We start from the raw sequence: 13,196 nt of genomic DNA on the forward strand, positions 1-13,196 counted from the left end.
TCCATGTGATGTGTGATGTTTCTGCACACCTCTTGTGTGTGCTTGAGGTGATGACCCGCAAGGCAGGCCAGCCACAGAGGCAAAATTCATAAGCCGTTGCTTGGAGGGGCAGCCGAGGGCATGGTGGTGCAGGCACATATATAAGAACACAAGAGAAGCCGTATTGGACCAGGCCAACGGTCCATCCAGTCCAACATTCTGTGTCACACTGTGGCCAAAGCCCAGGTGCTATCAGGAGGTCCACCAGTGGGGCCAGAACTCAAAAGCCCTCCCACTGTTGCCCCCCATGCACCAAGAATACAGAGCCCCAGACAGTGTGTTCCATCTATACCTTGTGGGTAATAGCTACTGATGGACCTCGGCTCCATATGTTTATCCAATCCCCTCTTGAAAGTGTATTTCTAGCCGCCGCCACTTCCTGTGGCATTGAATTCCGCATGTTCATTACTCTTCGGGTGAAGAAGTATTTGAAGGGCTGTCCCTTAGAGGAGGGCAGAGACCTGTTCCTGTAGGCAGCAGAGGAGAGGACTAACAATCATGGGTTTAAATTAAGGGTGGGAAGGTACCGGCTGGATATCAGGGAAAAACTTTGCTACAGTAAGAGTTGTGCCACAGTGGAATCAGCTGCCAAGGGAGGTGGTGAGCTCCCCCTCTCTGGCAGTCTTGAAGCAGCGGCTGGACACACACCGGTCAGGGATGCTCTAGGCTGATCCTGCATTGAGCAGGGGGTTGGACTAGATAGCCTCTATGGCCCCTTCCAACTCTGTGTGATTCTATGATTCTAAGTACTTCCTTTTATCTGTTCTAAGTCTACTGTTCGTACGCCTTTCACCGAATCAGACCCTTGGTCCCTCAAGATTAATACTGACTACTCCAAACTGGCAGTGACTCTCCAGGGTCTCAGGCAGAGGTCTCTCGCATCACCTACCACCTGGTCCTTTTAACTGGAGATGCCGGGGATTGAACCCGGGGCCTTCTGCATGCCAAGCGGAGGCTCTGCCACTGAGCCACAGCCCCTCATGGCCCCAGTGTGCATTATAAAGGGGTTAAAATGGTAAAATGAACCATGCTAGTTTTCAGAGAGCAGGTATGGTACAGTGAGTCAGAGTGTTGGAAGAGGATCCTTGGAGACCTAGATTTAAATCCACTGCCTTGCGTGAGGCTTGCTCGGGGGCTTTGGGCAAGCTGTTTTCTCTCTTTCCTCCTCTCCTACATACGAGGATAAAATTAAGAAGGGTGGACGGCGTATACTGCTCTGCCCTCTTTAGAGCCAGTTTGGTGCAGTGGTTAAGTGTGGAGACTCTAATCTGGGAGAACCGGGTTTGATTCCCCACTCCTCCACTTGCACCTGGCTGGACGACCAGCTCTGTCAGAGCTGTTCTCTCCAGGACAGCTCTGGAAAGAGCTCTCTCAGCCCCACTTACCTCACAGGGTGTCTGTTGTGGGGAGGGGAAGGGAAAGGAGTTTGTAAACAGCTCTGAGACTCCTTTGGGTAGTGAAGGGCGGGGTATAAATCTAGTCTCCTCCTCCTCTTCTTCCGGCATACGATGGCAGGGAACAAAACCATCAATTTTTTTTGTCTTGTTTCATGCAGTTTCTTCACCTCTCTCAGAAACCTAAAACACTTCGACTGTGAGGAGAAGCAGACGCTGATCGTAAGTGCAGAGGGAAGACTCATATTTGGAAAGTGTTGAGGGTGCTGGTGTTATCCCCTAGAGGGTGGTGGGGAGGGGTAGATGGAAAGAAGTCCTGCTTAGCCCCAGAGAGGATGGCCGTTTTCTACCTGTCTGTTTTTCCTCCTAGGATAAAGCCAGAGAGAGCTCTCAGGATATCAACTGGTGTATCAACCTGATCGCAGACTACAGAATTCGATTATGTAAGATGATCTCGCTTGATTTGGTGAATCCATCCATGCCTGCCTGGTTTGCCCCACCTTTGCTCCCAACAGTAAAAGACTGGCCCGGGACGGTGGACGGGGCTAGCTACAGTGGGTAGCATACACTGCAAATTTAAGCACAAGCGCACTGCCGTACACTGACACTGCGCCTCTGACCACGGAACGTGAGTTTTTGTGGGCTACAGACAGCCCCACCTACCTCCCAGGGTGTCTGCTTTGAGGAAGGGGAGGGAAAGGAGTTTGTAAGCAACTCTGAGACTCCCTTGGGTAGTGAAGGGCGGGGTAGAAATCCGATCTCCTCCTCCTCCTCCCTCCTCCTGTTCTTGTGCCACTATGACCAAAAGACAGAACTGGGGAACTGGGCTTTGAGACATCAGGCTGCATTTGCCTTCAGTCCAAGCCTGGCTCCCGTTTTTATTTATTGACTATTTCCATTTATACCCCGCCCTTCCTGCGAAACGGGCTCAGGGTGGCTCACAACAACAAATGCAATACCAATCTCAAATCATGCAATAAAACCAATTTGCAATGTTTAGAGTGGGCAGCGCGGTACGTTTAATTCCAGTTTCTACAGCCGGGGGGAATAAGTGGGCCGACGCCGAGCTGTGCCGGTGTCACGTAGCAGCAGTAGGGAGGCCAGCGGGTAGATGCCAAAGGCTGAGAGGGCAGCCAGCCCCAGTGATGCCGTGTGGCAAAATCTCCCCGCCATGAAGCTGTAGCTAACGCGACGCTCTCTCTCTTTCGCCTCCAGGTTGCCGTTCTTTCACAGGCACCCTCTTGGAGTACTGTGCTGACGATATGAGTGAGTGTGCTTCGGAACGGGAGAACCAATTTGCAGTGTTTAGAGCGGGCAGTGCAGTACGTTTAATTCCAGTTTCTACAGCCGGGGGAATAAGTGGGCCGATGCCGAGCTGTGACGGTGTCACGTAGCAGCAGTAGGGAGGCCAGCGGGTAGATGCCAAAGGCTGAGAGGGCAGCCAGCCCCAGTGACGCTAACGCGACACTCTCTCTCTTTCCCCTCCAGGTTGCCGTTCCTTCACGGGCACCCTCTTGGAGTACTGTGCCGACGATATGAGTGAGTGTGCTTCGGAACGGGAGCCCCTGCGCCGGTTCTCCTCTGGGATCGCCTTTTCTGCCTCACTGCCCGGGAGCCGAACAAAACCTGGCCCCTCTCCCCACCACCGTTCCCTCTAAGCTGAGTTCGTGTGAGCTGGCTCGCAGTTTTTGAGCCTCCAGCTCATGCATTTTTTGTCTTAGCCGAGGAAGGAGGGCTCCAGAGCAGACTGATTGATGCAGCAGCCAAACCGCTCGCTCACCACTTGAAGGCCAGCAGCTCACAAAGTAGAATTTTTGCTCACAGGACTCCACAGCTTAGAGGGAGCATTGCTCCCCACCCCAATGGGAAAGTTGTGGCCCAAAAATCCCAAAGGGGAGGCCAGGAAGTTTCCTCTGCAGGAGAAACAGGTCGCAATATGAGCCAACCATGGCTGGGAGGGCAGGGTATAAGTGTGAAAAATAAGTTTGGCGTAGTGGTTAGGAGCGCGGATTCTAATCTGGGAGAACCAGGTTTGATTCCCCACTCCTCCATTTGCAGCTTCTGGCGTGACCTTGGGTCAGTCACAAGTTCTCTCAGAGCTGTCCTTGAAAAAGAGCAGTTTCTGTCAGAGCTCTCTCAGCCCCACCCACCTCACAGGGTGTCTGTTGTGGGCAGGGGTCATTTCCTGCAGGAGCGCACAGGAGTGGAGCTCCGGCAGTAAAGAGCCCAGGGGGTGGGCACATGCAACAAGCCCCACTCCCTGCTTCCAGCAGCCCTCAGTAAGACCAAGAAGCAGCCTTAAGGTGCAGAGACACCCACCCCCACCCCCCGCTCTCTGTTCCAAAACAGTCCAGTGGCACCTTTAAGACCAAGTTTTATTCAGGTACAAGCTCTCCCTCCTCTGCGAGCACAGATCTGCACGCCCCACCCCCCCCCCCCCAATAGCTAGCAATCCAAAACAGTCCAGTGGAGCCTGAGCGATGGGTGTTGCCTTCTGACACACTTCTGGTGGTGTCAGGGGGTGTGGCATATGCAAATGAGTTATGCTAATGAGTTATGTTAATGAGCTCCTGCACCTCTTTTTCTACAAAATGACCCCTGGTTGTGGGGAAGGGAAGGAAAAGGAGATTGTAAGCCGCTCTGAGACTCTGAGTAAGGGTGGGGTATAAATCCAATCTCTTCTCCACTTCTTCTGAATGTTGCAAATCACACATGAAGCTGCCTTCTATTGAATCAGACCGTCGGTCCATCCAGTTCAGTATTGCCTACAGACCAGCAGCAGCTCTCCAGGGTGTGAGGCAGAGGTCTTCCACAGTACCTCCTACTTGACCCCTTTATCTGGAGATGCCGGGAGTTGCACCTGGGACCTTCTGCATGCCAAGCAGAGGCTCTGCCTCTAAGCCATGGCCCCTCCCAATTCCAGGTTTTTTCCCCCAAATATCCCCCAAGCAATGTTCCCTCTAAGCTGAGTTAGTGTGAGCTAGCTCACAGCTTTTTAGCCTCCGGCTCACGCATTTCTGTCTTCGCTCTGGAAGGATGGGGCTCCAGAGCAAACTAATCTATCCTGCAGCCAAACTGCTTGCTCACCACTTTAATGCCAGTCGCTCACAAAGTAGAATTGTTGCTCACAAGACTCCACAGCTCAGAGGGAACCTTGCCGGCCCCAAGAGAGATCTCTCTCTTCTCTGTCGCTGGCAGCCAAGCACTCGCAGTCCAGTTTGGGTGGGGCTCTTTTTGTAGCAGGTACTCCTTTGCATATTAGGCCACACACCCCTAATGTAGCCAATCCTCCAAGAGCTTACAGAGCTCTCCTTACAGGAGCTACTGTAAGCTCTTGGAGGATTGGCTACATTAGGGGTGTGTCACTGAATATGCAAATGAGTACCTGCTTCAAAAAGAGCCCAGGCTGGCCATTGACCTTCCCCTGTGCCTCTTTGCATCTTCAAACGGCCGTTAAACTCCTCTGGGATTCTCAGCCTTTTCACAGGAACCTCGGCCCTCCTCAAACTTTGGCCCTGAGCAGCCAAAGGTTTGTGTGAGACTGTGCCAGAAAGGTTCGTGGTGGGCAGCTTCAGAGGGACTGGGAACAGAACGAGCTCTTTTCCCTGCCTTGTCCTACTCTATTTGGAGGTGTGGGCAACAGACCAGCCAGCACCTGCTAACGAGGGGGAGGGGCCCACAAGAGCGGGGGGGGGTGGAGGCACTTAACAGAGGCGAGAGAACAGCCGGGGGCCAGACGTGATAGAGGTTTTATAACATCATGCATGGGATGGAGAGAGTTGACAAAGAAAAAAAATTCTCCCTTTCCAAAAATACTAGCACTCGAGGGCATCCAATGAAGCTGATGGGCAGTAGGTTCAGGATAAACAAAAGGAAATACTACTTTACACAGAGAGGGATGAAAATGTGGAATTCGCAGCCAGAGGATGCAGTGATGGCCACAGGAATAGACAGTTTTCAAAGGGAATTAGATTCATGGAGGATAAGTCTATCAGTGGCTACTGGCCATGGTGGCTGAAGGGAATCTTCACATTCAGAGGCACTAAACCTCTGAATCCCAGAGCCAGGAGGCAACATCAGGGAAAGGCCTTGGCCTCTTTGCCCTGTTGCTGGACCTCTGTAGGAATTGGGCGGCCACTGTGTGAGACGGGATGCTGGACTAGATAGACCCCTGGTCTGATCCAGCATGGCTCTTCTGATGTTCTTCTCAGGAGAAGGCCTCGGCCTCTCTGCCCTGTTCCTGGACCTCTGTAGGAACTGGTTGGCCACTGTGTGAGAGGGGATGCTGGACTAGATGGACCCCTGGTCTGATCCAGCAGGGCTCTTCTGATGTTCTTCTCAGGAGAAGGCCTCGGCCTCTCTGCCCTGTTGCTGGACCTCCGTAGGAACTGGTCGGCTACTGTGTGAGACGGGATACTGGACTAGATGGACCCCTGGTCTGATCCAGCAGGGCTCTTCTGATGTTCTTCTCAGGAGAAGGCCTCGGCCTCTCTGCCCTGTTGCTGGACCACCGTAGGAATTGGTCAGCCACTGTGTGAGACAGGATGCTGGACTAGATGGGACTATTGGTCTGATCCAGCAGGGCTCTTCTCATGTTCTTATGGGAGGGTATAAAAACCAAAATAAAATGCAGCTTACTAGGTGGCTTCCCATAATGTTTGAAAACACGACATTTATGCCTGGCTTTCTTCCCCACCCCCGCATTTCTTTTTTCTTTCTTTCAAGGCTGCCCGGTTAGAAAAGAGAGCCGCCACAACTTGTCCCAGATGACCTTCCCACAAATAGAGGAGGTGGGCTCTGAAGACCCTCCGCCCGAGGCAACTCCCCCCAAGCCCCCCAGGAAGGTTCTCCCTGACCGGACGAGAGCAGCCAGGGACAGAGCCAACGAGAAGATCGTGGAGTTCATCGTGAAGGCCAAGGGGGCAGATGAGCATCTCCGCGCCATCTTGAAGAGTGAAAAAGAGTCCCAGTGGTGGAAGAAGTTCCTCAAGGTGTCGCCGCACATGACCCCCATTGAGACCTACCTGGAGGACGATGACCAGCAGGAACGCGTGGTCGAGTATCTGAAGAAGGTTTACCGGGAAGTCGTTGCGAAACCTCTGCCATTCGTAACTGGCGACAAGTTCATCTTGGACGTCCTCTTTCCGGAGGTATGCGAATCACTTCGCTGCCCACCCATTCTTGGAGACGTTGGGTCTCCTCCCCAAACCCGTGTTCTCATTGCCTGTTTAGCAGCTGTTGCATCTGAGGGGAACCTCCATATTTAGAGGCAGTAAAAACTCTGAAACACAGTGCTAGGAAGCAACATCAGGGAGGAGACCCTTGGCTTCCAGGCCCAGCACCTGGTTGGCCCTTGTGTGAAACAGGATGCTGGACTTGATGGAACACTGCTCTGGTCCAGCAGGGCTCTTCGTATGTTCCTAACATCAGGGGAAAGCCTCAACCTCCGCGCCCTGTTCCTGGACTTCCGGAGGAACTTGTTGACCACTGTGTGAGACGGGATGCTGGACTAGACAGACCACTGGTCTGATCCAGCAGGGCTCTTCTGATGTTCTTATGAAGGCCTTGGCCTCTCTGCCCTGTTGTTGGCCCTCCAGAGGAACTGGTTGGCCAATATGTGAGACAGGATGCTGGACTAGACGGACCACTGGTCTGATCCAGCAGGGCTCTTCTGGTGTTCTTATGAAGGCCTTGGCCTCTCTGCCCTGTTGCTGGCCCTCCAGAGCAACTGGTTGGCCAATATGTGAGACAGGATGCTGAACTAGACGGACCACTGGTCTGATCTAGCAGGGCTCTTCTGATGTTCTTATGAAGGCCTCTGTGCCCTGTCATTGGCCCTCCAGAGGAACTGGTTGGCTTCCGTGTGAGGCAGGATGCTGGACTAGATGGACCCTTGATCTAATCCAGCAGGGCTGTTCAAGTTTTTATATTCTGTATCCTCTGTTTGGGCAATATGTGTGGTTCACCCACCTTTCCTGGGCTGGGCCTGGATGACTCGCCCTGGGCCACGCGGTGAGCTTCACGTTTCCGCAAGAGTTCCAACCCAGGTCACCTGGTCTAACCTGTCATCCACCACCCGCATGAGCTTTCTTCATAATGGTCATTTTAGTTTTATTTGCATTTATATACTACCTGTCCGAAGTCACGCTTGACTGATCAGTGAAATACCAAAGTTGGAGGATGAGCCATCGGGAGAGGAGTTGTCCCGTAATCAAAAGCCCGTTGATATCTTTAAAGAAGTCCACCGTCTTCCAAAGATGGCCAGCCATGGAGCTGGGGGAAAGGGTATCCCAAAAGCCGGGGTGCCACAACTAAGGATGTCCCAGCCTTCTTGGCCCTCCGCCTTGGTTTCTGAAGGTGGAAAAGAGTGACGAAGCCAGACCTGCAAGAGGGAATGTCCCGGGGGCAGGCAGTCCTTCAGATACCCGAGTCCCAGGCCACGAAGGGCTTTAAAGCTTAGGACCAGCATCTTAAATCGGACCTGGAGACCAACAGCCAGCTGGTGAAGAGCTTTTAAAAACGGGTGAAATGCGTTGCTAACAATCCACACCCACGCTCTTGTCTGCCTGGCTGAAGTTTCTGAACCGTCTTCGGAGGGAGCGTATCAGTCGTTGAACCCGCAGGCAAGGAGAGGGGGGCCTCCGTGGCGCATCTTAGATCCCGAAACTGCTTTTACTTCCTTTGCCCTTCCAGCAGCGCCGTAATGTGTTCTTTTCCCAGGCTTGTTTCCCCACCACCACCCCTTTTCACAGTGAGTCTTCAGCCCCCTGTGGCTTGACCCGTCTACTGACGTGAGCTGTGTGATCGCGAGCCTGCAGGGCGGCTTGTTCTTTCCTTCCCACAGTTTGCATTGCAGCCGTAGTGGTCGACAGTGGCTGGAATTTTAATACTGTGATTTGGGGGGGGCGTGTTGGTGTGTCACAGCCAGGGGCCCTCTCCCGCTGGAGCAGCGCTCCGGCAGTAAGGAGCCCAGGGACACACACACGCCCCCCGCTGCTTAGGGGGAATTAAATGCTTTTCTTTCCCTCCCCCAGATGGGGAAGGGAAAGAAAGGCATTTAAAACATGCCTGGGTTCCCTGCCCGATCTTCTCCAGCCAGCCCACCACGGCAGATTGGGTGGGGAGGGGAGGTGGGCAGACATGCCCCCTTTTCCCCCTGAGCCTCCCCGCTTTTACGGAGAAACTCGGGGAAGGGGGTGGTGGTTAAATGCCTTTCTTCCCCTTCCCCAGATGGAAAGGCATTTTAAACATACCTCAGCAATCCAGTTCTCCAGTTTTTGCAGAAGATATTAAACATACCTGGGTTCCCTGCCCGATCTTGAGAAGATCAGGCAGGGAACCCAGGCATGCTTGCACGCCTGCCCTTTGTCAGGGGGTGTGGCATATGCAAATGAGCCCCCACACCTCTTTGACACCCCTGCTCACAGCCAATGCTCCCTCTAAGCTGTGGTGTCTTGTTAGCAAAAAAACCTACTCTGTGAGCTACTGGCATCAAAGTTGTGGGGGCGATTTGGCTGCTGCATAAATTAGTTTGCTCTGGAGCCCTCCTTCCTGAGCGAAGGCAAAAATGTGTGAGTTGGAGGCGAAACAACTGTGAGCTAGCTCACACCAACTCGGCTTAGAGGAAACACTGCTCACAGCGTAACTGCTTGGTTTTAAGGCCCTCGAGGCTCGAGGGCCCAACCCCCATCACCCGTCCTCCCTCGCAGCCACCTGGGATTTGTTTCTTGGTTTAACACGACGGCCTTTTAAAACAGGGGTTCTCCTTTTTGTGTTCCACCTGCCAGGCAATCATATTTGCAATTTCGGCTGTGGATCAGATCGACTACAAGAAGGCGGAACAAAAATACATCAGGGGGCCAGTGCTCAGCCAAAGGTATTTGGGTTTCAAATTGAATTCCTCTGTGTGCGCACGAGTGAGTCGGAGCCTCACTTGCCACTGAGGCTTGGTCTCCTCTCCGGTTTTCATCCTGCACTTTCTACGAAGAGCGGATCCGGTGCCCTTCCTCTTCTCCGTTTGATCCTTGCAACGAGGCAGTGAGACAGATTAGACTGAGGTCCCAAGCAAGGCTCCCTCTAAGCTGCGGAGTCTCGTAAGCAAAAATTCCTACTTTGTGAGAGCTACAGGCATTAAAGTTGTGAGCAAGCGATTTGGCTGCTGCAGAAATCATCCTTCCCGAGCGAAGGCAAAAATGTGGGAGCCGGAGGCTAAAAAACTGTGAACTAGCTCACACTAGCTCAGCTTAGAGGGAACACTGGACCCAAGGTTACCGAGTGGGGAATATTTTTTTTTAAATTATTTTGACATTTTTACCCCGCCCTCCCCGCAAGCGGGCTCAGGGTGGCTTACAAGGGGCATAAGCCCATACATAAAGCCAGATAAAAACCATAAGATCATAGATAATAACAATAACAATGGGCTTCATGTAACAAGATGGTCTTTGAATAGTTTCGTGGTGGTATCAATCATTTCCTTAGGTCTCATGGTGGTATCAATCATTTCCTTAGGGGTGATATTGTCCTGTAGATAGTCCAGAGCTAACCCAGCAGTGTCAGGGCCATGCAAATTTATGGCAGATCTTCCAAGGGCGGCCCCTGATCCCATTGCTGTCCCCTCCATTGGTGGTGGTGGCGGCCCCTATATTAAAGCCTGGCGGAAGAGTTCCATCTTGCAGGCCCTGCGGAATGGCATAAGGTCCCGCAGGGCCCTGATCTCCTCCGGGAGCTCATTCCACCAGGTAGGGGCCGCCACCGAGAAGGATCTGGCTCTGGTCGCAGCAAGCTTTGCCTCCCGGGGGCCTGGAATCACCAGGTGGTGTTGTGTCCCCGACCGAAGTGCTCTTGGGGGTATAGGTGGGGAAAGGCGAACCCATGCTTCTTTGGTCTTTTCCTTTTCTGATGCTCTAACCATGATACCCCGTTGCCCACACTGTACCCCCAAATACTGATTCCGTTTCTCAACCCTGCCCCCCAGTCTTTACCACTGCTTGTGTCACTTTTATACCATTTCAGTTCTTGTGTCTTTCCCGGGCAGACATCTTGGCATTCATGCTTAGCTGAAGTGTTCCATTTCCCCCCCCCCCCCCAGAAATCCCCCCCACACCCTGCTGCCAGAGAGACTGAGCCAGAGGAAACCTAACTTGGTTTTGCTCTGCGAGGGATCTTGGCTGTGAGATTCCGAAGGGGGACATAGGTGCACGATCGCTCTCAGAGACCGGATCCCCTTGACGACTCTTTCCTGGCCTTTGTCTTCCTCTGCTGTTTATTTATTTACTAAAACATTTATACCCCACCTTTGCCTTGCAGTTCAAGGCGGAGAATTCCAGAAATGAAACACATACCAAAAAAAGACCGCCCCCCCGCCCCCTTTATCCTTCCTTTCTCAAGATTGCCTGAAGCTTAAGCCCCATTAAAAGCCCTTTCTTGGGGCAAAAAGGACCTTACAGGACCTCCAAAAATCCCTCTAAAGATTGTGCCTTCTTAAGGGAGCCTGTTCCACAAGGTGGGAGGAGCTGTAGAGAAGGAGCAAGCTCTGGTAGAGGCCTTGTGGGCCCACCTTAAGTGGTCAAACAGCTAGAAGGTGGCAGGCAAAAGAAGTCGGCGCATGGGGGGGCATGTGGAGAGGGGCAGTCCCTCAGCAGTACGGGGTTCTGGGGTCATCAACAGCCATCAAGGTCACAACCAGCACCTTGAACTGGACTCTGAATCCCAACGGGCAGCTAATGAAGCTGTTTTAAAACAGGGAAGGCACAGGCCTTTAAGCTTAAGGAAACACTGCTGTATAGAGAGAGAGATTAAAATGTGGGATTCGCTGCCAGAGGATGTCGTGACGGCTGCAGAAGCTTGAGAAGGGGATAGGAGAGATTCGTGGAGGATAACTTTCTCAATGTCTCCTAGCCCTGGTGGCGGAGGGGAACCTCCACATTCAGAGGCAGTCAACCTCTGGATCCCAGACCTAGGAGGCAACATCAGGGGAAGGCCTCGGCTTCTATGCCCTGTTGTTGGCCGTCCAGAGGTACTGGTTGGCCACTGTGTGAGGCAGGATGCTGGACTAGATGGACCCCTGGTCTGATCCAGCAGGGCTCTTTCGATGTTCTTATGAAGGCTTCAGCCTCTATGGCCTGTTGTTGGCTCTCCAGAGGAAGTGGTAGGTCCTTGTGTGAGGCAGGATGCTGGACTAGATGGACCCCTGGTCTGATCCAGCAGGGCTCTTATGATATTCTTATGAAGGCTTTGGCCTCTATGGCCTGTTGTTGGCCCTCCAGAGGAACTGGTTGGTCCCTGTGTGAGACAGGATGCTGGACTAGATGGACCACTGGTCTGATCCAGCAGGGCTCTTACGATGTTCTTATGAAGGCCTCGGACTCTATGCCCTGTTGTTGGCCCTCCAGAGGAACCAATTGGCCACTGTGTGAGATAGAATGCTGGACTAGATGGACCACTGGTCTGATCCAGCAGGGCTCATCTGATGTTCTTATGAAGGCCTCGGCCTCTATGCCCATTTGTTGGCCCTCCAGAGGAACCGGTTGGTCACTGTGTGAGACAGGATGCTGGACTAGATAGACCACTGGTCTGTTCCAGCAGGGCTCATCTGATGTTCTGCTGCACTCTGAAACCCCCCCATCGCCCTCCTCCCCCCCAGTTCCTTGCTCAAAGTAACCAAGTGAGGTGTCTTAAAATCCAAGCCTACTCTCTCCCCCCCCCCCAAGGTGCGTGTGCTCACTTTTCAAGAGCCCAGTCCAAGCTCTACACTTCAAGCAGTGCAAATTCTGCAGTGAGAAAAGACGGATAAGGTGTTGCTGGCTTCTTTGGTGGGACTTGTTTTGCTTGTGGAGGTGGGCAAGAGTTCGGAGAGGGCCCTAAAGCCGTGTTCCCTCGCCCCGTGGGATAGCTTATTCGTTTGCCCCCTTGGCTCTTGGGTTCCACCAGCCTTTGCCATCTGTGCACCGGGAATTTGGTACACTCACACTTTTTTTTTTCGCCTGCCCCACCTCTGTTTTATGCTTCAAACCACCTTGCAAGGTAGGCTAGGCTGAGAGAGAGACCAGCTCATGGTCACAAAGACTGAGTGAGGATTTGTCTCTGGGTTTCTCCAGGCTTAAGCTGGCTTTCTAAGCACGAGGCTATGCTGGCTTTTTGTAGTCAGGGAAAATAAGTTTTTCCTAAAGAAAGCTGGGCTTCTTGCAGTGCTCCCTCTTAAGCTGTGGAGTCCTGTGAGCAAAAATTCCACTTTGTGAGCTACTGGCGTTAAGGTTGTGTGCGAGCGATTTGGCTGCTGCATAAATTAGTTTGCTCTGAAGCCCTCCTTCCTGAGCGAAGGCAAAAATGTGTGAGTCAGAGGCTAGAAAGCTGGGAGCTAGCTCACACTAACTCAGCTTAGAGGGAACACTGGCTTCTTGAGCTGAAATCTGCTGTCTGCACCTTCTTCTGGACACTTCCGGGGTATGCATGAAGCTGCCTGAGCCGTTCCCACGATGAAACTGAGCCTGTTAATGATCTAATCATGAATCCCAGTGTTCAGCACAAGCAATGGAAATCTCATTTCTGGGTTGACATCTTTTTTGTGCTTTATTCAAGGGATGGGGGAAGCCTCTTTAGGTCTATGGTGGTTGTTTTTTAAAAAAAAAACAACACAAATGTATATTTGTTTGCTTCCTTCAGGGAAAAGGAAATATTTGAAGAGGAAATCTCAGAAAAGAAAAGGAAGCAGCGTCTGCAAGCGGCCGACCCGCTCTCCTGAAGAGACCTCGTAGATCCGGCTGC

The 13,196-nt window shown here is 52.5% G+C and overlaps 1 protein-coding gene across 1 annotated transcript; it reads left to right on the plus strand.

Moving 5' to 3' along the window:
• Positions 1-1,594: 1,594 nt before the first annotated feature.
• On the plus strand, positions 1,595-13,185 carry LOC107116157 (PWWP domain-containing protein MUM1-like; the record flags this gene model as incomplete). Its single annotated transcript, XM_015418033.1, has 6 exons — positions 1,595-1,655; positions 1,804-1,876; positions 2,922-2,972; positions 6,159-6,583; positions 9,221-9,309; positions 13,095-13,185. Coding segments are annotated over 6 exons (778 nt in total), but the record flags the coding sequence as incomplete, so codon positions are not given.
• Positions 13,186-13,196: the final 11 nt, after the last annotated feature.

The sequence above is a fragment of the Gekko japonicus genome, unplaced genomic scaffold (genome assembly GCF_001447785.1).
Source record: "Gekko japonicus isolate JY-2015 unplaced genomic scaffold, Gekko_japonicus_V1.1 scaffold7331, whole genome shotgun sequence".
Classification (NCBI taxonomy): Eukaryota; Metazoa; Chordata; class Lepidosauria; order Squamata; family Gekkonidae; genus Gekko; species Gekko japonicus.